Source organism: Ostrinia furnacalis, unplaced genomic scaffold, assembly GCF_004193835.3.
Source record: "Ostrinia furnacalis isolate ACB-3 unplaced genomic scaffold, ASM419383v2 OfSCF0912, whole genome shotgun sequence".
Taxonomy (NCBI): domain Eukaryota; kingdom Metazoa; phylum Arthropoda; class Insecta; order Lepidoptera; family Crambidae; genus Ostrinia; species Ostrinia furnacalis.
In genome coordinates, this window is record NW_021131151.1 from 722524 (window position 1) to 745284 (window position 22761).

At 39.2% G+C, this 22761-nt stretch overlaps 1 protein-coding gene across 1 annotated transcript; it reads right to left on the minus strand.

Moving 5' to 3' along the window:
* Nucleotides 1-209: 209 nt before the first annotated feature.
* LOC114350529 (stabilizer of axonemal microtubules 2) lies at nt 210-17748 on the minus strand. Its single transcript, XM_028301368.1, has 13 exons — nt 17741-17748; nt 15000-15147; nt 12910-13113; nt 11862-12048; nt 11253-11395; nt 10757-10848; nt 10165-10275; nt 9499-9595; nt 8347-8533; nt 7075-7167; nt 4418-4530; nt 3561-3654; nt 210-558 (listed from the first exon to the last, which is right to left on the minus strand). Exons 1-13 carry the CDS (start codon nt 17746-17748, stop codon nt 476-478), a joined length of 1560 nt encoding a protein of 519 aa, XP_028157169.1. The 3' UTR covers nt 210-475.
* Nucleotides 17749-22761: the final 5013 nt, after the last annotated feature.

Consider the following 22761-nt stretch of genomic DNA (forward strand, 5'->3'; position numbering starts at 1 on the left):
GATACGTCATGGGTCACTTCGAAGCACGTCATGGGTCACTTCATGACACGTCATGGATCACTGTGTGATCATGTGTCATAGCCTAATGGGTCACTAGACTAGATGACGTGTCGGTTCAAGGAAACTGCTGACTAGTAAAAAATTAAACCAAGAAATTATAAAAGTTACTTTTATTTAAAGTAAATAATTACGAAATATAATTTACATATGAATTAACATCAATAACGTTTCTAAACTACGACTAAAATCGTATATCTATGTTATTCTACAAAATATAATTTTAAATAAACATTAGTCGCATATCGAATGTCACGTCCAATCACAATTTCACTATCACAGAAGAATTATCATTCAATAAAATAACCGCGTTATTTTATAACAATCCAAAGCTGATTTAACCTCGAAATCACTACGTCAATACGACGCCATTTTAAATTCGCTGAAATTTGGAACGCCAACAAAATGGCTGCCGTGGCTACGTGCAACACTCCGCCTTGGGGAATGTGCAGGCACATGGGTCGGTCGCTATGCATTCCGCGGGGCATGTGCAGTCACAAGCTGGAATGAGAAAGAAATACCCGTTAATAAAATGAAGCGTGTCAGAACTACCTACAGTTAGCTGCAAAAGAAGTATAATTCGCGTAACGAGGCGAGAGTTGAGGCTGTTGACAAGCAAAGATTTGTATCGCTATCACCCGTTTACACAAACAATAGGGTAAACCACCCAATCATTGGCACTCTACCAATTTATTGGCATGCTCCAGTTTTTTAAGAAAATTAAGGTTTTTTGTAGCCAAACCTTATATTTTTTACTAGAAATTGTACAGTAATATCATTTATTACTCAACTAGCTACACACGTTTTTTATTTTTTCAAACATCGCGGCGCATCAACCATTTGTTTGACAAACCGGGACCTGTGCGAAAAAAACAATCGAAATATTCATTTTTTACTAAGGTAAGAGCTATCATAATCTTTTAAAAAAATGCAAATCTATTTTGTTGTCCCTATACATAATCATTTTGTCTTATTATTGAATATATTAACTGCCTTTTTAAAACATTATTTTATAATTTAACCGCCAACTTTTAATTATTTGTGGTGTGCCAACATTTGGTATGCGTAAAATCTGTTTATCCATTTTATTGGCACACATGCCAATAAAAGGGTATTCAAAATAATTTGAGTTTATTAAAAATTATACCTAGTTTGTCTCAAAATTGAGTTTAAATTGAATTTAAAATATTTTTTAACGTTTTGGATACACCAATCCAAATGTTGGCCCACTGCCAATTATATAAAATCCATTTATTGGCACGGGTGACAAACATTGGTTAAAAAGGTGCCAATAAAAAATATTATCTTTTCAGCCACTTTCAAAGCCTTTCAAAGTCTTATTCCACTAATCCCCGTTGACAATCCCCGTCAACGGGGATTAGTGAACTTTTTGTTCATTAATCGCCGTTAACGCCAATGGAGTTTACGATGGGGATTAATGAACTAAAAAGTTAATTAATCCCCAGTACGTTAAAAATTAAATACATACTCATGTAAGAATCAGGTACCTTCTATTTATTACTGGATAAGAACTCACTTATTATTTTTATTATCAAATTAAATTAAATTTAAGACTGATTACAATACTTAAAAAAAATTAACACTTACCTGATTAACCAAAAGCACTATGGATATTGAATCGTTATTCCCCATTCATCATTTAAAAGAAGATGGAAACGATTACATACAAATTTGGGCCAAGATGTAACAAGATAAAAATGGTGTAAATTAATAGCTTTGTAATCAGGCTTAAATTTAATTTAATTTGATTATAAAAATAATCAATAAGTGAGTTCTTATCCAATAATAAATAGAAGGTACATGATTCTTACATTAGTATTTTATTTTTTAACGTAAGTTTTCTGAATAAAGAAAAATAAAATAAACTAAAAAGTTCATTAATCCCCATTATAAGCTCCATTGGCGTTAGCGGGGATTAATGAATAAAAAGTTCACTAATCCCCGGGATTAGTGGAATAAGCCTTTGAAAGGCTTTGAAAGTGGTACCACGGTCTACTATACAATTCAGATTGAAACATCCTGATCATCGCTCTAAGCCCGGTCCGTTCACAATTTTAACTGACGAGGAAGAACAGCTTTTTGTTGACTGGATAAAATAAAAATCAGTAGCAAAAAAGTATTTCCGAAGAGAAAAGAAGATTTGATAAAAGTGTTTATGGAAAGTTTAAAACCATATTTAAATATAAGCGTTTGAACTGATATGGTATGTTCACAAATTAATGTTACTTTTCTTATAACATATGATTTTATTTTGTTTATTTCTATCACATGAATCTCTTTAAAACCTCTACATAAGACCTAGCAGCTATTTTTCAGTCTTGCAAGAACAGTGCCAATAATAGGTAATTATCACTGCCAATAAAAGGTTTGGCTATGCCAACAACTGGTATTTTGAGGTATTTTTTTAAAAGGTACACTATATTGAATAAATGATTTAATTTATTAATGATAAGTACTTTATAATATTCTGCAAAGATTAAAAGACCAATATAAATGTTTTTTTCTTTGATAAAACATATTTTTACATGCAAATTTTATCGGTTTTGTGAAGTAGCTGCTTAAAGTGCCAATAATTGGGTGGTTTACCCTACTATGAGGTTTCACAGTGTGCGTGGTCCCAAAAATTTATTCATAGACAATAATGTTAGTGGTGGAGTGACACCTTTGTTCGGTATAGGACAGATTCTGGGATTGGACAGATTCGTGGATTCGGCAGATACTGGATTGGACGGACGGACGGACACATGAACAAATCACAGAACTCTATTCAACGCTATGCGTTTCTACTACGTTTGTGAATACGGACGTCTTTGCTGACATTTTGCATAGACGAACTGGCAAGTGCTTTTGTCTTGCTTGAAGACATTTAACAGGAGCGTGGTAGCTAGTGAATTAAGTGTAATGTGTTCTGTTCTATATTGAAATATTACATCAGTGCGAGTATCAACGTGTTCGCCTCAACTTACTTTGAGCGATCTATACCTACACCACTACAATAACTGTGAAGGTGAGTACATGAGTACATGTATCAATTTGTATCAACACTGGTTGTGGTGGTGAGACTTTTGTATTACCTTCTTAACTAACGCCCGTATTCTCAAACATTACTATGAGCTCTCACAGTGCGGGTGGACGCACAGGGTGACACACGAACCAATCACAGAGCTCTATTCAACGCTGTGAGTTCGATTTTATGCTTCACTTAAGCGAGCATCGTTTGTGAATACAGGCGTAAATTAGCTTTAAATTAATCTAAACCGCTTAAGATAGACGCTTGAAATTTGGCATGCAGGTACCTTAGTAAACTTAAAGCTTAGTTACAACAGGATATTGCAAAATTCCCATGGGAACGGGAGTTAGTGGAAAAAAACATTTGTATGAAACAATCTAAACCGTGTAAGATAGATGAAGGGGGTAAAACGGGATCCACGCATACGAAGTCGCGGGCGGCTGCTAGTGCAAGTATAAAAGAGAATGCTCACGTTTGCAGTCTCCATACGAGCAAGGATCCATGTACTGTGTGCAGTCTTCTCCAGGTGGCAGGAACGATGACCGGTAGACGGTTGTGCTCTCCAACTGCAAAGATAAATCCTTATTAGGCCATTTTGGTCTACTATAGGAGTACGACCGTCTCTAAAACCAGACGAAAATTGGTGATTCGGCTTGCACTCCCCACGCTGGCCACATGGCTTGAAGAAACAAAATATAATGTAGACTCAGAGTTTCCAGATAACATCACTTTCAGTGGGTTGTCCAACCTCGCTTTCTGAGCCACTGTGAGCAGTGGCTTACGACATAGAAGACGTGGATAGTTTCACATAGAACATACTACAATAAGATACAATAGGGAATACCTATGCACGGTTTTTTTATTTCTCACATTTCAGTAGCTTTGGCATTATCATATCAATCGGTGCTTTTCTTTAACAACATTTTCAAAAGATGTCTAAGAAGATAATATAGACGTTAGAGATCTCATGACGTCATTGGTCATGTTAGAACAAAATCAAAAAATCAAAATCAAAAATATTTATTCAGTTTAGACCACAAGTGGCACTTATGAACGTCAATAGAAAATAATAAAAAAAGAAAAAGGTAGCCCTTATGGGGCACTTTACATGTCTCCTTATCTTTTGGGCCCTACCAGCGCTTCGAGACAAACATATGGCAAGTGCTGAGAAGAAACGCCGGAACAAACGGAACCGGAACCGGAACGACACGCAGTCCCATACAAGTTACTATGGGTGGGGACCTTTGACGTAAACTTTAAAATGCATATTCCCTATTAACTATGTGCGAGTGTGTGACTATCTTATAAAGGCTGAAATAGGGCTCTTACCCTCTGGCAAGGCTTCTGGTACTGTCCCTTGCAAGCCCATGGGGGCTTCTGGGGCGAAGGCACGCACACCGGCTGGTAAGACATCTTCTGGGTCGTACTGCTCTCCATTTTGGCTGGAAAAACAATTATTATACCTAAGTATTCAGTGAGATGGCGAGACGGTTTTTAAATTTAGGACTTCATAATCAGCATCCTCATTTCAGCCACAGAGGTTCACTGCTGAACATAGGCTTCCCCAATGATATCCACATTAGACATGCCACGAATATTCGGCTACTATTCGGTATTCGGCCTATTCGGCCACTTTGTTTGGTATTCGGTATTCGGCCGAATAATAGGTACTATTCGGCCGAATACCAAATCATTGAAAAAAAAGACACATCATATTAATCAAGATTTGTCTTTATTATCAAACTAGCTGACCCGGCGAACTTTGTTCCGCCTTAATGGCAATAAATAAGCAGACTTTTTGTTATAATTTCGAACGGGATAAAAAGTATCCTATGTCCTTCTCCTGGCTCTAAACTACCTCCCTGACAATTTTCAGCTAAATCGATTCAGCCGTTCTTGAGTTATAAGTGGAGTAACTAACACGACTTTCTTTTATATACAACGTGTCCCAAAATTCAAGGATAAGCCGGCGCCGCAGGGTGGACCTAGTCATGACTGCTTTAGGAAAAATAAGAAAAAAAATCTATCTCAATTATTTTTTAAGTTACACAATAAATTATGAAATTCGTCGAAAATTGACACCCCTTATGATATTTTACATTACCACGACTACAATTTTTCAAATACTTCAGTTTTTTTGTTTGTATCGGCAACTTAAGTAGTGCTGCTGTCCACCCCAATTCTTAAAACCCTCAGAATCCTTGCAGTTTTTACACAAAAGTTAATCAAAATATGATATTTCCTTAAAATTTTGAACGATTTTTACTTACACTCCACTTTGACTCGTCGTTTTGTAAAAAAACAGTATGAACACTACTGCGGCAAGTTTTTTATAAAGTTGACGCAACTATCCAAGATTCCGAAATGGTATAATACNACGTTACTACCACGATGTAATTTAGAGCGTACTTAGAGCGACGGTATACGGAGGACATGGCATGTCTAAATAAGCATGTAGATAATTTGTTGTTAGTTATGTAATATTTACTACTGTTTCGTATCAAAAATGTACAATATTTAAGTTGTACAGGTTTACCTTGTTACTAGGTTGATATTAGATTAGTTAGATACGTGATTAATCCAATTAATCTCACAATAAATAATTTTAATCCAAACTATCGTTATCTACAGAATAGATAATATTATGTAGTACCAAATATACTTATTTATCTCTATTTGTTTTAGAGCGATTTCGCACTATGTCACTAAATCCAAGATCCGTTATCCGATTTTTCTTGTTAGTTTTCTAGACCCATATTTTCACGGATTCGCCACCTAAGGGCCAGTAGGCCTTAGGGCCGGGCTAGGTCCTAGCCTAGCTAATGTTAATTTTTGGACTTTTTCGTTTACTATTCTTACGTTTTACTTACAGATCGCACGGTGAACAGAATGTCTTATTTGAACCCTGGGAGAGTCCCAATGCCAGAATCGTATGCGCCCAACAAGTGCTACGAGAAGCCTTCAGGTATCACACCTCTTGTTCTAAAAACGATGCTAAATGGGTATTATAATTGTAACTTTGCAACAAAAAGTGTCTAAGATAGAACACAATATGCATTAACAATGCGTGCTGTGTAATAAGATTGTAAATAATAAGCCTTGTAAAATATGTATATGGATAAATTAAATAAATACTAAGTCCAGGTAGCAAGAAGGCGCTGGAAGCGGTCCGCTACCAACAAGGCGATGTGGATTAGAGTTGCCACGAATAGTGATTTGGCCGAATACCGAATATTCGGCAACGCTGTCGGCCGAAGCGCCGAATATTCGGCCGCCGAACAAAGTACATGCTAGTCGACCGCGTAAATAATAATCCCATCAAAAACAATACTTGTCAAAAAAACCAAGTCTCGCAACTCAGTTGTTCTACGGTAAAAAGTTGTGAGATCCATGTAATACCAAGTCCAGGCCAGGAAATCTTTAATTAGCGTTTTACATAAATTATTGACTTGGCCATCGCATGAAAACACGTGTAAATTAAATTATTTAGTGCGATGGCCAAGTCAATAATTTATGTAAAACGCTAATTAAAGATTTCCTGGCCTGGACTTGGTATTACATGGATCTCACAACTTTTTACCGTAGAACAACTGAGTTGCGAGACTTGGTTTTTTTGACAAGTATTGTTTTTGATGGGATTATTATTTACGCGGTCGACTAGCATGTACTTTGTTCGGCGGCCGAATATTCGGCGCTTCGGCCGACAGCGTTGCCGAATATTCGGTATTCGGCCAAATCACTATTCGTGGCAACTCTAATCCACATCGCCTTGTTGGTAGCGGACCGCTTCCAGCGCCTTCTTGCTACCTGGACTTAGTATTTATTTAATTTATCCATATACATATTTTACAAGGCTTATTATTTACAATCTTATTACACAGCACGCATTGTTAATGCATATTGTGTTCTATCTTAGACACTTTTTGTTGCAAAGTTACAATTATAATACCCATTTAGCATCGTTTTTAGAACAAGAGGTGTGATACCTGAAGGCTTCTCGTAGCACTTGTTGGGCGCATACGATTCTGGCATTGGGACTCTCCCAGGGTTCAAATAAGACATTCTGTTCACCGTGCGATCTGTAAGTAAAACGTAAGAATAGTAAACGAAAAAGTCCAAAAATTAACATTAGCTAGGCTAGGACCTAGCCCGGCCCTAAGGCCTACTGGCCCTTAGGTGGCGAATCCGTGAAAATATGGGTCTAGAAAACTAACAAGAAAAATCGGATAACGGATCTTGGATTTAGTGACATAGTGCGAAATCGCTCTAAAACAAATAGAGATAAATAAGTATATTTGGTACTACATAATATTATCTATTCTGTAGATAACGATAGTTTGGATTAAAATTATTTATTGTGAGATTAATTGGATTAATCACGTATCTAACTAATCTAATATCAACCTAGTAACAAGGTAAACCTGTACAACTTAAATATTGTACATTTTTGATACGAAACAGTAGTAAATATTACATAACTAACAACAAATTATCTACATGCTTATTTAGACATGCCATGTCCTCCGTATACCGTCGCTCTAAGTACGCTCTAAATTACATCGTGGTAGTAACGTGAGCACGTTCTGACCATTCAGACCATAAGTGCGTAAGTAAATACCTAGATGAGCAAAGATAGAAAATGCATCTGGTATCAAGTGGCCGTTTGCATAGCAATTATAAGCGACACATGCCATTGCAATTTACGACGTGCTTGGGTTAGGAATTAACTACCTATTCATCATTGCAAAAGTGCAGTTACCTACTTTTATCTTTACTTGTTTGGAATATGGTCTAGATATCCATGTACCTAAATCTAAACGCTAGGATACAAATGGTAAGAACTGCTTGTAAAGACAGCAAATTGATTCCATTCTGATCTCTGATGCGTAGCACATGTCGTTATGCATACAATCGCCGTTTTCATTATTTGTTCACTTTAGCTATTTATTGCAGTGTCATGCTGTGGGTAGTTAAAAAATACAGGATGTCCTAAATTAGTATCTTTATTTACACTATGTCACACTGACACGGTGACACCGGAGGTAGCCGGGCCTACGACGCCAAGCCTAAACGCCTATAGAAGTTTCACAAGTTTAGAGTAAAAGTGCTCTTTAAAAGCTTAAGTACTTGCAAAAAAATCGAGTTTTAGGCCTATAACGTTAGTGTCGAGTGACGTGCAAACAAATGTACCTACCTACCTACATTTTTGCTCCACGTCTACAAAACTTTCGGGACACCCTGTATATTAAGTCGCTTACTTTCAAAAGGCTGTTCAACGCTGTGGAACTTGTGCGGCGGCTTGCAGCTCTCAGTCAAGATGCAGGGCTTCGGCACAAAGTCGTGCCGCTGGGTGGTCACGTTCTGCATGGGACCCTGGCCCCACATGTCGTGGTGGCACGGCCGGATCGCTTGCGTCACGCACACAGGGTTCGGCAAGAACGATAGCTGGACGAAGGGAACATAAGCACGGAATAAGTAATAGTACCTACCAAGACATAAGGCTGGTTTTAGTGTCACGCGGACCGTCCGGTGCGGACCCGCTCCGCACGGCCAATCTGTAGGTATGAACTTCTAGGGAGCGTTTTAGAGTAATGCGGTCCGGCCGGAGGAACCGCTCCGCTCCCTAGCAGTTCATACAAATCGGCTGTGCGATTCGCACTGACAGTTCTCGCGACACTAAAACCAGCCTAAGTGAGTATTTTCTCTTGTTTTTCTTTGCCCTAGCCCTTTTAGGGTCGGCTCTCCTTATTCTGTGGCGCTTGAAGTGGATCTAATCATCAGAAAGTACATTTGAATTCAAGTTATTAGTACCTAAGCCCTTTTCAGGGCACATTAAGTACGTTAGAACGTGGTTAGATTGAACCAAATACAGTAAGTCAGCGTCAAATAGTTCGTGATATCCAAAGTAGCCAAAAAGTTCGCAACACGTCTTTCTGGGGTGGGCACGCGTGTAGGTATACGCGCATGCACAAAATAACACGTCGCTGTAATATTATGTAGGTCCTTTCTCATTAAACTCCGGCTCGAAGGACCATGAGGCGCGGCCGCGCGCGTATTTGTGTATGATAGGGCTGGATACTGCGGGTTTCTTGATTAAAACACAATCTTCAGATAACACACTTGTGTATTCGTGGGAGCCGAGACGAGAGAGAGAAAGAGAGAGAGCAAACATTGCCATTACACAAAAATTAAATTCCACAGTTTAGTGTTCCCATGCAACAGTCATCCAAGTACTTAACTGATACCTAACCCGATTACCGAGGTACCACACTGACTAACACCTAAGTGCAATAACTGCAATAGTTATCAACGGCCAAGTGATAAAAAGATGTTGGAGAATTTTGTTTATTTGCTGCCATTTTTTGATTGGTCGGTTAATAACCGACCTTCGATCGTGTGTTTGAATTTACCTTATGCACAGTGTCTCCTTCCATTTGTGCTGTGGATGGCACCAGGTTCGGGGAGGGTTTCACTGGCACCGGTATAGGCGCCTTGGCCGGCAGATAACTAAAATAAAAAGCAACATTCAATACGATTGAAAAGAACTAAAAATTAGATAGTAAAATATGGCTCGGTTTCTAAATCGAGCGTGCTTATTTTCTTCTCAAAGATGAATTACTTAAATATGAAAAGTTATGAAACTTGATTAGAAAATGAGCTCACTTAAACCATGAAATCGGGACATTGTCATCACCAAACTACAAGGTTGTGATTTTAGGATTACCTATACAAGTTACAAGACTATACTCCCATATTCACAAACATTAGTACTATGAGGTCTCACAGTGCGCGTGGACGCACAGGGTGACACACGAACCAATCACAGAGCTCTATTCAACGCTGTGCGTTCGATTTGCTGTTTCACTGAAGCAAGCATCGTTTGTGAATACGGGCGCAACCCTACAGGACACCTATAACCTTATCATCAGGTGATCTGTCAGCTCGTTTGCCTGTCACATAAAAAAAAAAAAGCCAAACCTAGTTTGGTCTTCTATAAAACCCAACCAGTAAAGGTTGAGTAATTGAGTAGTCCTAGGGGATAGCTATTATAGGAGTTAAAAAGGCTATGGGGTCACCTGTTTTTATAAATCGTCTGCGTCTCGAATCTCTTGGAAGCCGTCACCGGATTGGTGCAGCTGTCAGGGAGGATGGCTTGACGGCGGCAGTCGCTCTTCGCGTCTAGAAAACTAAGAGCACAATGACTGTTAGACAAAGCTTTAAGTAGGTTCGAACTTTGATGATGATGATGATTCATCAGACCGATTTCCGCCATGGCCACCACTTCAACTCCTGTGTTGGCGGTGCTGATGCGCCCGAAGATGTGTGATATAGACTTAGCCGATCTTCGCGAAATTTCGTTCGTTTCAGCCTAATGACGTCCACTGCTGAACAAAGGCCTTCCCCAAAGATTTTCATAACGACCGGTCCTGCCCTGCCCGCAACCAGGTTCTTCCCGCGACCTTCACCAGATCGTCGGTCCACCTAATGGGAGGCCTGCCCACGCTACGTCTTCCGGCCCGTGGTCGCCACTCGAAAACTTTTCTGCTCCAGCGGCCATCATCTCTACGAGCTAAGCCCGATCACTGCCACTTGATTTTAGCAATTCTGCGGGCTATTTATTTTAAACACAAAACAGACAAAAATACTAATTCGAAAATTAATGTGTACCTCATAGTGTACGTCGTGTTTCCGTCTAGCTTGTGACACGGCTTTTGATACTGCCCCTTGCATGCCCATGGAACAGGCTCTTTTGGCAAAATCTATGGACAAAAATAATAATAAATCGAGATGGAAAAAATAGCGTTATATTTCGTTCGTTTCAGCAAAATGACGGTCACTGCTGGACAAAGGCCTCCTCCAAGGATTTCCTTAACGACCGGTCCTGCACTGTCCGCATACAGGTTCTTCTAGCGACCTTAACCAGATCGTCGGCCCTATCTATTCATCAAAGGGCGTTTTTATTATGAAGAAAGAAATAAGACTAATAATAATAAAAAGCTCTCATGTAGCATGAAATTCTGCTTCTGCAAAGACGTTTAACCGCTGATAGATTTTGTTAAGTTCCTCACTTGCTGCCAGCGTGATATCAAGTGTCTGTCATGATTTTAGGTTTTGATAATACCTTTTCTAAGTCTACGGATCTAGTGATAGCTATAGACCTTACCTGGTTAGGCATAAAGCTCATTTTGTGTGTGGTGGTTCCCTCCATCTTCGCAGCAGGCTTCTCGTAGCAGCGCTCCGGCGCGAACGACTTGGTCAGCTCGATTTTTTCGGGAGGCAAGTACGATAGCTTGTTGATTGTGCGATCTATAAAACATCAATCGTTATTTACTTTTGCTCTACATCTCTAATGCTTGAAATATAAAGAGCTTTCAATTCGAAGTATAGCAGATTCCCGCGAGTAGTATGTTTAATGAAAGTTGGTACTTCTTTTCAAATATTTAATCTTATGTTTTTCGATGACATTCTACAATTTTACGCATTTGTTTCCAAATTCACACAAGTATAATTTAAAGAACCATAACATTTTTTGTCAGTTAATATGATTATGGTATAAGTCCAAACTCCAAGATGGGCTGCAAACTGCAACCGCAGGCGACACTGCGGCTAAGGCTGCGGCTGACCGCAGTGAAAAAGAAAAAGTCAAAGAGACCGTGCCGTGGTGGCTTATAGTTTGTGGGTCTGCAGTCCATCTTGGACTTGTACCTTCCTCTACAAGATTAAGAAAATCACATCCAAATATAAACGTTCTGACAGCAACAGTGTGGCTCACTTTCGAACGGTTGCTCCACGCTGTGGAACTTCGGGGGAGGCTTGCAGCTCTCTCTCAACACGCAGGGCTTCGGCACGTAGTCGTGCCGCTGGGTGGTCACGTTCTGCATGGGACCCTGCCCCCACATGTCATGGTGGCACGGCCTGATAGACTGCGTCACGCACACTGGGTTCGGGAGGAAGGATAGCTGGGGAAAACCACCATATTTTTTTATTGATGGCAAGGGAGTTAAATCTCTTTTGAATTATTAAAAAAAGCGTGCCATCATGCCTAAAAAGGTAAGTAGTTGCTCTTGTTTACTGTATTTGCGCCACTGACGAATGACAGGACTATCTTACGAGCAAGTGAGTCCAAATGCGACAGTCCTCATTCTGCTTAGGAGCTTATCAGTTGGCGCCAGGTATCTACTTGGGAATGACAGGATCCACGCTAGGCACGTCAATTAGTGACCGCAAAATATGCTAACTTTCTTTCGGTCAACCGGTGACATGAAAGTGGTAGAAGCTCTTAGGATTCAAGGCTAGCGTATAATACGGTACCTGCGACTGCGATAATATGCGATACGTCAACATAGCGTTACATTAGTTGCAACAAGTTGTATTTTTGTCGCTGACGTCAAGGCTCTTCAAATTCTTACGACTGATTGTTTAGTTAGAAGATACTATTCGATAAAGAAATTATTACAAAGGTGTGATTAACTAACAGACGGCGTGTTTTTTCTTTTTGGATTGCACTTTTAATTACTCTAATCGGCGTACTTTTTGAAACTTATCATCATCATTTAATTTTCCTCCTTCTGATGTCCAGTTCACTGCTGAGCATAAGCCTCCGCCAAATATTTTCCATAATGACCGGTACGGCCTCCAACTCCAGAACCTTGCTGCCCCATCGGCCATCAGTCCTGTGTACTATGCGCCGTGCCTATTGTCACTTCAGCTTATTAAAATATCGGGCTATGTCACCGATCTTAGTTCGTTTATGGATCTCCTAATTTCTGATTAAATTGACCTTTACGAGATAGGTAATGAATCAAATCATTTAACCATACCTTTTGCACAGTACAGCTCTCCATCGGCTCGCAACTCGGCACCAGGTTCGGCGAGGGCTTCCTGGCGACTCCTCGGAGGTTCTTACACCCATCCACCGGTAGATACGACATGTTGTAGGTCGTACCCGACTCGACGCGCGCCGTCGGCTTCATGTAGCAGCGGCGGGGCGCGTACGAATCGGGGATCCGGGGTTGCTTGTAGCACTAAGAAACAAAGGTTTTGAGGAATAAATACGTGGCGTGACGTCACATAGACACTGGTACGGATAGAACGCGGGGAGGCGCGGGGTGAGTGCGAGGGAGAGTCGTATTCACACACACTGAAAACCAGCGCCGTGGCCTTCGTCACCGTGGGCCACGGCATATGCTAAGGGGGGTCCCGTTGCAGTGGGCATCTTGTTTGTGAATGGGTGGCACTGCTCAGTTTACTCTTGTTTTTATTTTTTCTTCTTCCATTATTATGCGCCACTGTCATGTCTATGTAATTGCCTGTGTTTGTGTGATGTCCATTGTAATAAATGTATCTTTCTTTCTTTCTTTATTCCAGCGAGATGCGCAGTTAACTTGACCGGGTTGAACTTTAGTTACTTCAAAGGACCAGTCGATGGATTTAAATGTTTTACTTATTTATTGTTTATACAATAGAACAAAGTAGGTACAGACGACAGCGCGTCAAGGTAAACTGTAGCATCTGACGTTGCTGTGTAATAGGAGTGATTTTGCACTAAGAATGAATAGTCTCATGTGCTGTCACTCACTGAACTTACTTTACATTAGTTCACAGTCTACCAAACGGAGCAATATGTAGATGTCGGCAGTTTTAAAAACCTAATAAGTAGGGGAGACCGAGGAGAATTGTAACAGGGGTGAGTTGTGACATTGTCGATTTTTGGCAACCTATTAACTTATCAGCGAGCGTGTATTTGTTAGCTCGAGATTCGAACTAAAAAACGCGCACTGTTACAAGCTCGCTAAGTAGTTAATAAGTTTCAAAAAATCGACCATGTCACAACTCTCCTTTGTCACACACAATTCTCCTCGGTCTCCTCTACTTATTTATGTAAGCTCACAGACACAAAGCGGGTTGGTTTTTCTCACCATTTTTCGAAAAGCTAACAGAAAAGTCAGGACAATGTGACAGAGTTGAACAAAATTCACACTCTAACTGTTTTAATGAAATTCAGCGTGTCTGAAATACAAGCTGTACCATGGAACCAGGTTGTACCAACTATACTATGTATACTGCACTGCGACTAAAATAGTCGAAGCGATGCTTATAATCTAGCTTTTGTCTGGGAATTCGTAGTTAAAATAACAAAGCCCCTATTAAACGCTGACTTTAATACGAGTCTTAAGTTATTTTATTATTTTCTGTAATTTTTTTACTACAAAAGTTTGCTGCGGATTTTTTTGGATAGGAATGATCAAATTACTATTTTCGTCAAATGGCAAGAATAACATGGAGTTGATAATTCTTTATGTGATCAAAGTGACGAGAAAGAGTTGTGTAAAGGCAATATGAAATCTGGAATTTATAGCTGACTGAGCAGCTGGCAACCGGGGCGCCAAACGCGTACCTCCTACTCTTGAATTACACAGGCAAAATTAACATTCAAGTATGATTGTGATCACATCACAGCCGAAACAGCCGTGAGTATCTAAGTAAGTACCTACGTATGTAACTCATTATAGTAAATGTCGCATTGAGACCCTTGTTTCTGACCCGGTGGGTCATGCTCCGGGACCAAGGTCCAATTGACGATTGAATATCTTGGTTTTCTATAGTTAGATCGGAAATCTGATACCGCGATGTAGGTTTGTAGGTACGCGCTTATATCAGCGCCATCTGTTGAGTGGTGCCTGCACTAGTTTGTAGTGGCGACTAAAAAAGAAAGACACTAGTCTTGTTAACGCGACATTATTTTATGAATGAGTTACACTATGTACTCATGGCTTAACATGTAACTCATTCATAAATGTCGCGTTATTCGTTAAGACCCGTGTCTTTCTATTTTAGTGGAAATGGAACGCGAAAGTAAAAATCTTGTAGTGGCGAGTCGATAGATGTCGCTGTTAAAAATATGCCTCACCGGCTTGACAATCGGCGGCTTCCCACAGCAGCAGCTGCGGCACGGGCACGGCTGCTCCTGCCGCCCGTCCATCGGCCTCCCGTCCTGCGGGCCCGACTTGACGCCGGCGGTCGGCGCGCACGGGGCCGCCGCTGGGCATGGTATGCACCTTGAACAATAACATCAAATAAAATATTTTATTCAGTACTTCTCTTTAAGCCACGTTTTCACTAGGGGACATGTCGCGGAGATAAGTCGTCCGACATTCACGTAGTTTGTATCTGCAACTTTATCCCTCGACATCTGACTTGTTCACACTAGCCAGTAGTGAACAGTATGACGCCCGAGGAGCGACACAAAGCGACTAGCGTCCTCACTACTCAAAGGCTGTCGGGCGGCTGTCGAGGGACACGAAGATGGCGCATGTCGATGCTCTGCGAGCATCGACAAGCGACAAGTCTCGCGACCCGTAGATGTCGCAAGCGACGTCGGGCGACATCGCGCGGGACACGTGAATTTCGTGTCGGGCGACAGAGTCGCGGGACAAATGTCTCCTAGTGAAAACGCGGCTTTAGACAGGTGGCGCGACCCGTGACAGTCCACGCGACCCCTTATTTTCCTGTTCCCTTGATGGTACAGTGGAAAATAAATTTTAACCGCTGTACCCTTGGCCGTAAAACCCAACCAACTTAAATTGTACACGTGACCAAGGGGACTAGGTTTTCTTGAATTTGGGCAAAAAACAAAAACAAATGAACATCGATAAAAACAAATGAAGTAACATGGATGTAGATAAAAGTAAAACCTAATTATAATTAATTAAGTACATAATATAATAAAAGACAATATTACGCCATTTTCCTGTACCACTTCTGAAATGTCAAAATTGTAGTACTGTCGACCGTCATGTAATAAAACAATACCGCCATTCCTCTCAATAAAACAAGGTATATCATCGTCAATGCAATTAGCTTCCATGATAAAATTCACAAAAAATATTGTAAAATCAGTTATGAAATAACATTCACAGGGACAATTGGGCAGAAGAATAATATCAAGATATCATATTTCTTTTTCAGAATAATAAAATTAGCCAAGTGCGTGTCGTGCCACGTGCAATGTAGGGTTCCGTAGTTGTCCGTCGTTAACACAATATATTTCAGAAAAACCAAGCAAATACTTAATCTAATCACTTTAAATATTTTCTTCTAAGGAATTTTATAATACATGAGTTAAATGACTATTACTCTAAAAAGAAACGGTAACATTAAATAAGTTCAATATCAATCCTAAAATAGGTACAGGATTACACTTGAAATGTAAAACTATAGTCTCAATCTCATTAAACATAGGTAAATATTAAATCTCATTAAATATGGGTTATATGGGCAACTAAAAAGTATCATCTAACTCCTAAATTACGAAGTTTGACCTTTCATCATTAGCTCACCTAAAAAACCTGAAGTAATACAACTGTATGTAGTACATACGTACCTAAAATATTTGAAGAATTATTCTCCAACTCCTAACCGTTAAGGAGTTTTACCTTCCATCATCACCTCATCAACATTAGATGATGACTATCAGATGCATATACTTGAATATCTTTAGAATAAATATTAAAAACGATATACATGCCTATAGAATTTAAAGGTTGTGCTCGATTTCCCTAGGATCCCATCATCAGATCCTGTCTTGGTGACAATGGGACCACTACAGAAGTGTACCCTATCGAACAAAAAAAAATAATTTTGAAAATCGGTCCACAATTGACGGAGTAATCGGTGAACATAAATAGAAAAAAAAAACATTACATACAGCCGAACATATTATAACCTCCTCCTTTTTTGAAGTCGGTTAGAATAGCGTAATATTGTCTTTATTCTATGTACTAAATTAATTATAATGTACTTAATTAATTATAATTAGGTTTTACTTTTATCTACATCCATGTTACTTCATTTGTTTTTATCGATGTTCATTTGTTTTTGTTTTTTGCCCAAATTCAAGAAAACCTAGTCCTCTTGGTCACGTGTACAATTTAAGTTGGTTGGGTATTACGGCCAAGGGTACAGCGGTTAAAATTTATTTTCCACTGTACCATCAAGGGAACAGCCAAGGGTACACAGGAAAATAAGGGCACGCGACCTGTCATTAGCCTATGATCGCGCCGGCGATAGCGATCTGCACGCGTTGGTGTGGTTGAAGCTTTAAGCCCTTTTCAGAGTTCTTATACACGTCTCAAATATATGTTGCTTGACTACTTAGGGACAGCATGGGCTGGTGCTGAGAAGAGGATAAAGAATAAAATATAACAGAAGAAGAATAACATGAACAAAAAAAACATGAAAATGTTGGCATTCCATGAACAAGACGTTAAATGGCGGCGCATGATTGGGAAAGCTGAACCCGCGTAACGGGATAAGGCGAGGCAGAAGAAGAAGAATAACATTCAGCATCAGGTTTGACAGGGCATTGAAAGAAAGACATTTTCATTCGTTTCAGCTAATGACGTCCATTGCTGGACAAGGCCTCCCCCAAGGTTTTCCACAACGTATACTGCTTCCATACCTCAGGCACTCAGTTTGTGCTAGACATGTAGCTCTTACCGACTACCCTCATGAAATTCCATGGCAAATATCGTCGACGTCGGTCAGGCTACTACCTACGACAATACTTAGACAACACATAGGCCCAACAGTGGGCCAATAGGGACTGAAACATGTCTATGGATTTACAAAGAAAAGAACAAAAATACTCACTCTGGCATGATTTAGCAATAGCACCTAAATCTAAAAATTACACTGTATAAAAACATAAAATAAAACTAAAACCTAAATAAGAAAAGGTACTGAAAAGATTTTATAAAAACATCTCTACTGAAATGGATCATAGAAAATGACAGGAGTGAACATTCGATCGTTTGTTTTTTAATTTTTAAATATTCAGGTTGGTTTTTTCTTTGAAAGAGGTGGTACTTATTATATGTACTTAAGTACAAACTTTTTGTATTTTTTTTTTGTGGATTTCTACATTTATTATAGGTTGCGAAAAGTGAGTTGAGGCCACACAAGCCAAGATTATTATTGTCTGTATAATTATGACTGCGCTGCTTGACTTAAGGTCCTATGTCCCCGAGATGGGGCAGAGGGCGTCCACAACAGTCCTCCATCGCGTTCGGTCTTGAGTTTCGCGTTTGATCTCGCTCCAGGTCTTGCCAATTTTCTTCGCCTCGTCTGCTATAGTGCGCCGCCATTTGCTTGGGGCGACCACGTTTGTGTTTTCCTTGAAGGTTCCAATCCAGGGCCTGCTTAGATATGTGATCGGGATCCCTTCGGAGAGTGTGGCCAATCCAGTTCCACTTGCGGCGCTTGATCTGCTGGTCGATCATGTACTGCGCTGCACTGTATTCGATATTTTGAACTTGAATGTGCAATGCGTTCTGTATTAAAATAGCTGAGTGACAATATAACTTCGTGAATGAGTTAGCAAATGAAACAAATCAGTGGAACATAATTTATATTCTTTAAATATGTTCAATTGGGGTTTCATTACATTACCAATATTTAACCTTAAGTGAAAGAAATTATGTATCATTTATTTTCAAGTATACGGCTTTTCACAATTTATCAAAACCATCCATTTTTTATAACTATCCCGCCAAGAACTTTTTGTTTTTACTTATGCTTTTATTAAACTTTTGCTTAGTATCGATTCCTCGCGACTTTCTGGAAGATGTAACCTAAGTAATCATTGGTAAAACCCAATGATGTAATTGGAATATACGTCTGATTGCAGAACTGCAACTCCTCTCAAGCGACCCGCGGCGGGAGGAGACGCACGTCACGAAGCTCTAAAGTGCTCTGCGGCGGCTCCCGCCGCAAATCACTTGTCCAAGTTCGGGACCTTGTCATTTAAAAAATATAGTTCTGTTTCTTTCGCTCGAAAGTAATAATGCTTAAGTATGAATGTGATAGCTATATTTTCTAGGCACTATGGTTGCTTTTCAACCAAATTTTTCTCAGTCTGTGTTTGAAGATGACGCGATCCGCGGTGCCCGTCTGGGTAGTGAAAAAGATGGATGTTTTTTATCGTTTAGATGCTTTGGAAGTGTGTTTTTCTTTATAAAAAACGTGTATAATGTGATTAACTTTGGAAATAAGTGTTAATATATAACATTGCTTCTAATTTTGAAGGTGAATCAAGTGCAATCACAAAAAGTGACAAAAATGACGAATCTTTTTTTTCAAGTAAGTGTTGTACCTAAAATATATATTTGTTAGCCTTAAAAGTTACACCAAAAGACGGGTAATTTTATCCAGATTCCAAAAATGTGACTCGATAGTATGTAACGGTAATAATGATAAGCTATTTTAGGGAAAATGCGCAACGGGANGGCGGCTCCCGCCGCAAATCACTTGTCCAAGTTCGGGACCTTGTCATTTAAAAAATATAGTTCTGTTTCTTTCGCTCGAAAGTAATAATGCTTAAGTATGAATGTGATAGCTATATTTTCTAGGCACTATGGTTGCTTTTCAACCAAATTTTTCTCAGTCTGTGTTTGAAGATGACGCGATCCGCGGTGCCCGTCTGGGTAGTGAAAAAGATGGATGTTTTTTATCGTTTAGATGCTTTGGAAGTGTGTTTTTCTTTATAAAAAACGTGTATAATGTGATTAACTTTGGAAATAAGTGTTAATATATAACATTGCTTCTAATTTTGAAGGTGAATCAAGTGCAATCACAAAAAGTGACAAAAATGACGAATCTTTTTTTTCAAGTAAGTGTTGTACCTAAAATATATATTTGTTAGCCTTAAAAGTTACACCAAAAGACGGGTAATTTTATCCAGATTCCAAAAATGTGGCTCGATAGTATGTAACGGTAATAATGATAAGCTATTTTAGGGAAAATGCGCAACGGGAATTTTTTTTTTTTCCCGCGGGAAGTGGGGGGCACTTCACGCAGTAGCGCCTTCCCGCCGCAGGTCGCTTGAGGGGACAAAATGTGCAAGAAATAGAGAGAGCTATACTCTCCCATGCATAGTTTATATTGGGACATGTACAATTACCTGAAAAAGTGCTTACTTACATACTTACTATAAAGATGAATTTACATAATATTAAATTAAATACGCTATGTCGATTATATTTTAGTATTTTACTAAACGATGAAGCATATGATGTCCTGCATGCCCAAACAACTGTACGCAATGAATGCTACTGACAACGCCACTCTTGTAGCGGAGTTTTGGGCTGACACGACAAAATCAGGCTTCGAGTTGTTGTAATTTTTTTTAAACTAACTAATAGAATAGTTTTAGGATGACGTCATTTTTCCCGTGAATGTCGTGAAAGCCGATTACTTATNCGATCTATCATTATCCCCCATAACCTGTTTGGCCAGGGTGGGGAGTGTAGGCAATCCTCCATTTGCCTTTGATGAATGAAGATAGAGTCGAGAGCGTAAAGAGAGAATAGAAGGGCAATTTTATAGTAAACTAGTAGCCGCCCGCGAGTTCGTACGCGTGGATCCCGTTTTACCCCCTTAGGGGTGGAGTTTTGTAAAATCCTTTCTTAGCGGATGCCTACGTCATAACATCTAACTGCATGCCATATTTCAGCCCGATCCAGTGGTTTGGGCTGTGCGTTGATAGATCACTATGTCAGTCAGTCAGACAGTCAGTCGGTCACCTTTGAGCGATATATATTTAGATAGTCAATATCTTTAATGCATTCCATGTTGTACATAAGTTAAAAATAATAATAAAAATAAACTTTTTTAAAAACAAGCTTTTATTCTGAATTTCGAAAGCCTGTATCGCGCATGGAATTTATTCCTCTTTTTCTCTGTTTGCGCTACAAGCTTTCGAAATTCAGAATAAAAGCTTGTTTTTAAAAAAGTTTATTTTTATTATTATTTTATTTTACAATTTTTAGTTATATCTTAATCTCAGGACCCTGGACATTGTCTAATACTAAAGTGCTCAAAAAGACAAATCCAACGAACCCAAACACGATGAGTTTCCGCCGTTTTGTTTAGGAGTTCCTATGGCTACCTTCCGACTCCATCATCAGACCAGCTCAATGGTACCATAATATTGCATTGTCATCGTACTTACATAAGTATACCAAATTTCAGCTCAATCGGTTGAGGAGAACTGGTCTTAAATTCAGTTGCAAGATTTGTCCCACACATACCTACTAACAAGTGAAGTCAATATAAAGCTTGTAAAAAAGTTTAGTGTTACATGTCTCATACGTTTACATTTGTCGGCCGTTTGGTGTAGTGGTTCGAAACGGACTACTATTCCGGAGGTAGCGGGTTCGATTCCCGCACAGTACAAACATTTGTGTGCAGAACATATTTGTTTGTATTGGACTGGGTGTTTTCTATGTACTATAATAAGTATGTATTTACAAAAAAAAAAGTATTTAAGTATGTTTATATCAGTTGTCTAGTAGTACTCCTAGTACAAGCTTTGCTTAGTTTGGGACTAGAAGCGCAGTGTAAAATGTCTAAGGATATTTATTTATTACTAGCGGCCGCCCGCGACTTCGTACGCGTGGATCTCGTTTTACCCCCCCCCCCCCTTCATCTATCTTACGCGGTTCAGATATTTTCATACAATTTTTTTTCCCGCTAACTCCCGTTCCCGTGGGAATTTTGCAATATCCTGTTGTAACTAAGCTTTAAGTTTACTAAGATACCTGCATACCAAATTTCAAGCGTCTATCTTACGCGGTTTAGATTTTTTCACACAAATGTTTTTTCCCGCTAACTCCCGTTCCCGTGGGAATTTTGCAATATCCTGTTGTAACTAAGCTTTACGTTTACTAAGGTACCTGCATGGCAAATTTCAAGAGTCTATCTTACGCGGTTTAGATTTTTGTATACAAATGTTTTTTCCCGCTAACTACCGTTCCCGTGGGAATTTTGCAATATCCTGTTGTAACTAAGCTTTAAATTTACTAAGATACCTGCATGCCAAATTTCAAGAGTCTATCTTACGCGGTTTAGATTTTTACATACAAATGTTTTTTCTCGCTAACTCCCGTTCCCGTGGGAATTTTACAATATCCTGTTGTAACTAAGCTTTAAGTTTACTAAGGTACCTGCATGCCAAATTTCAAGCGTCTAACTTAAACGGTTTAGATTTTTCATACAAATGTTTTTTCCCGCTAACTCCCGTTCCCGTGGGAATTTTGCAATATCCTGTTGTAACTAAGCTTTAAATTTACTAAGGTACCTGACTGCCAAATTTCAAGCGTCTAACTTAAGCGGTTTAGATTTTTCATACAAAAAGATTTTCCCGCTAATTCCTGTTCCCGTGGGAATTCCTAAGTATCCTATAACCTGCCCAGGAGTATGAAAAATAATTGTACCAAGTTTCGTTAAAATCCGTCGAGTAGTTTTTGTTTCTATAAGGAACATACAGACAGACAGACAGACAGACAGACAGACAGACAGACAAAAATTTTACTGATTGCATTTTTGGCATCAGTATCGATCACTAATCACCCCCTGATAGTTATTTTGAAAATATATTTCATGTACAGAATTGACCTCTCTACAGATTTATTATAAGTATAGATTTATTTATACATATTTGTTTGTACCCTACCGCTGCTACAAAATGCTGGAGCGATTTTGGGATTAAAAATGTCATGTATTATACCTAAAATAAAAATAAAATAAAATGTTAGTAACTTTAACTTTAATTTCAAGCGGTAGATCAGATACTAAATGACTACAAACAAGTGATCATTTATTTTATCCTGTAG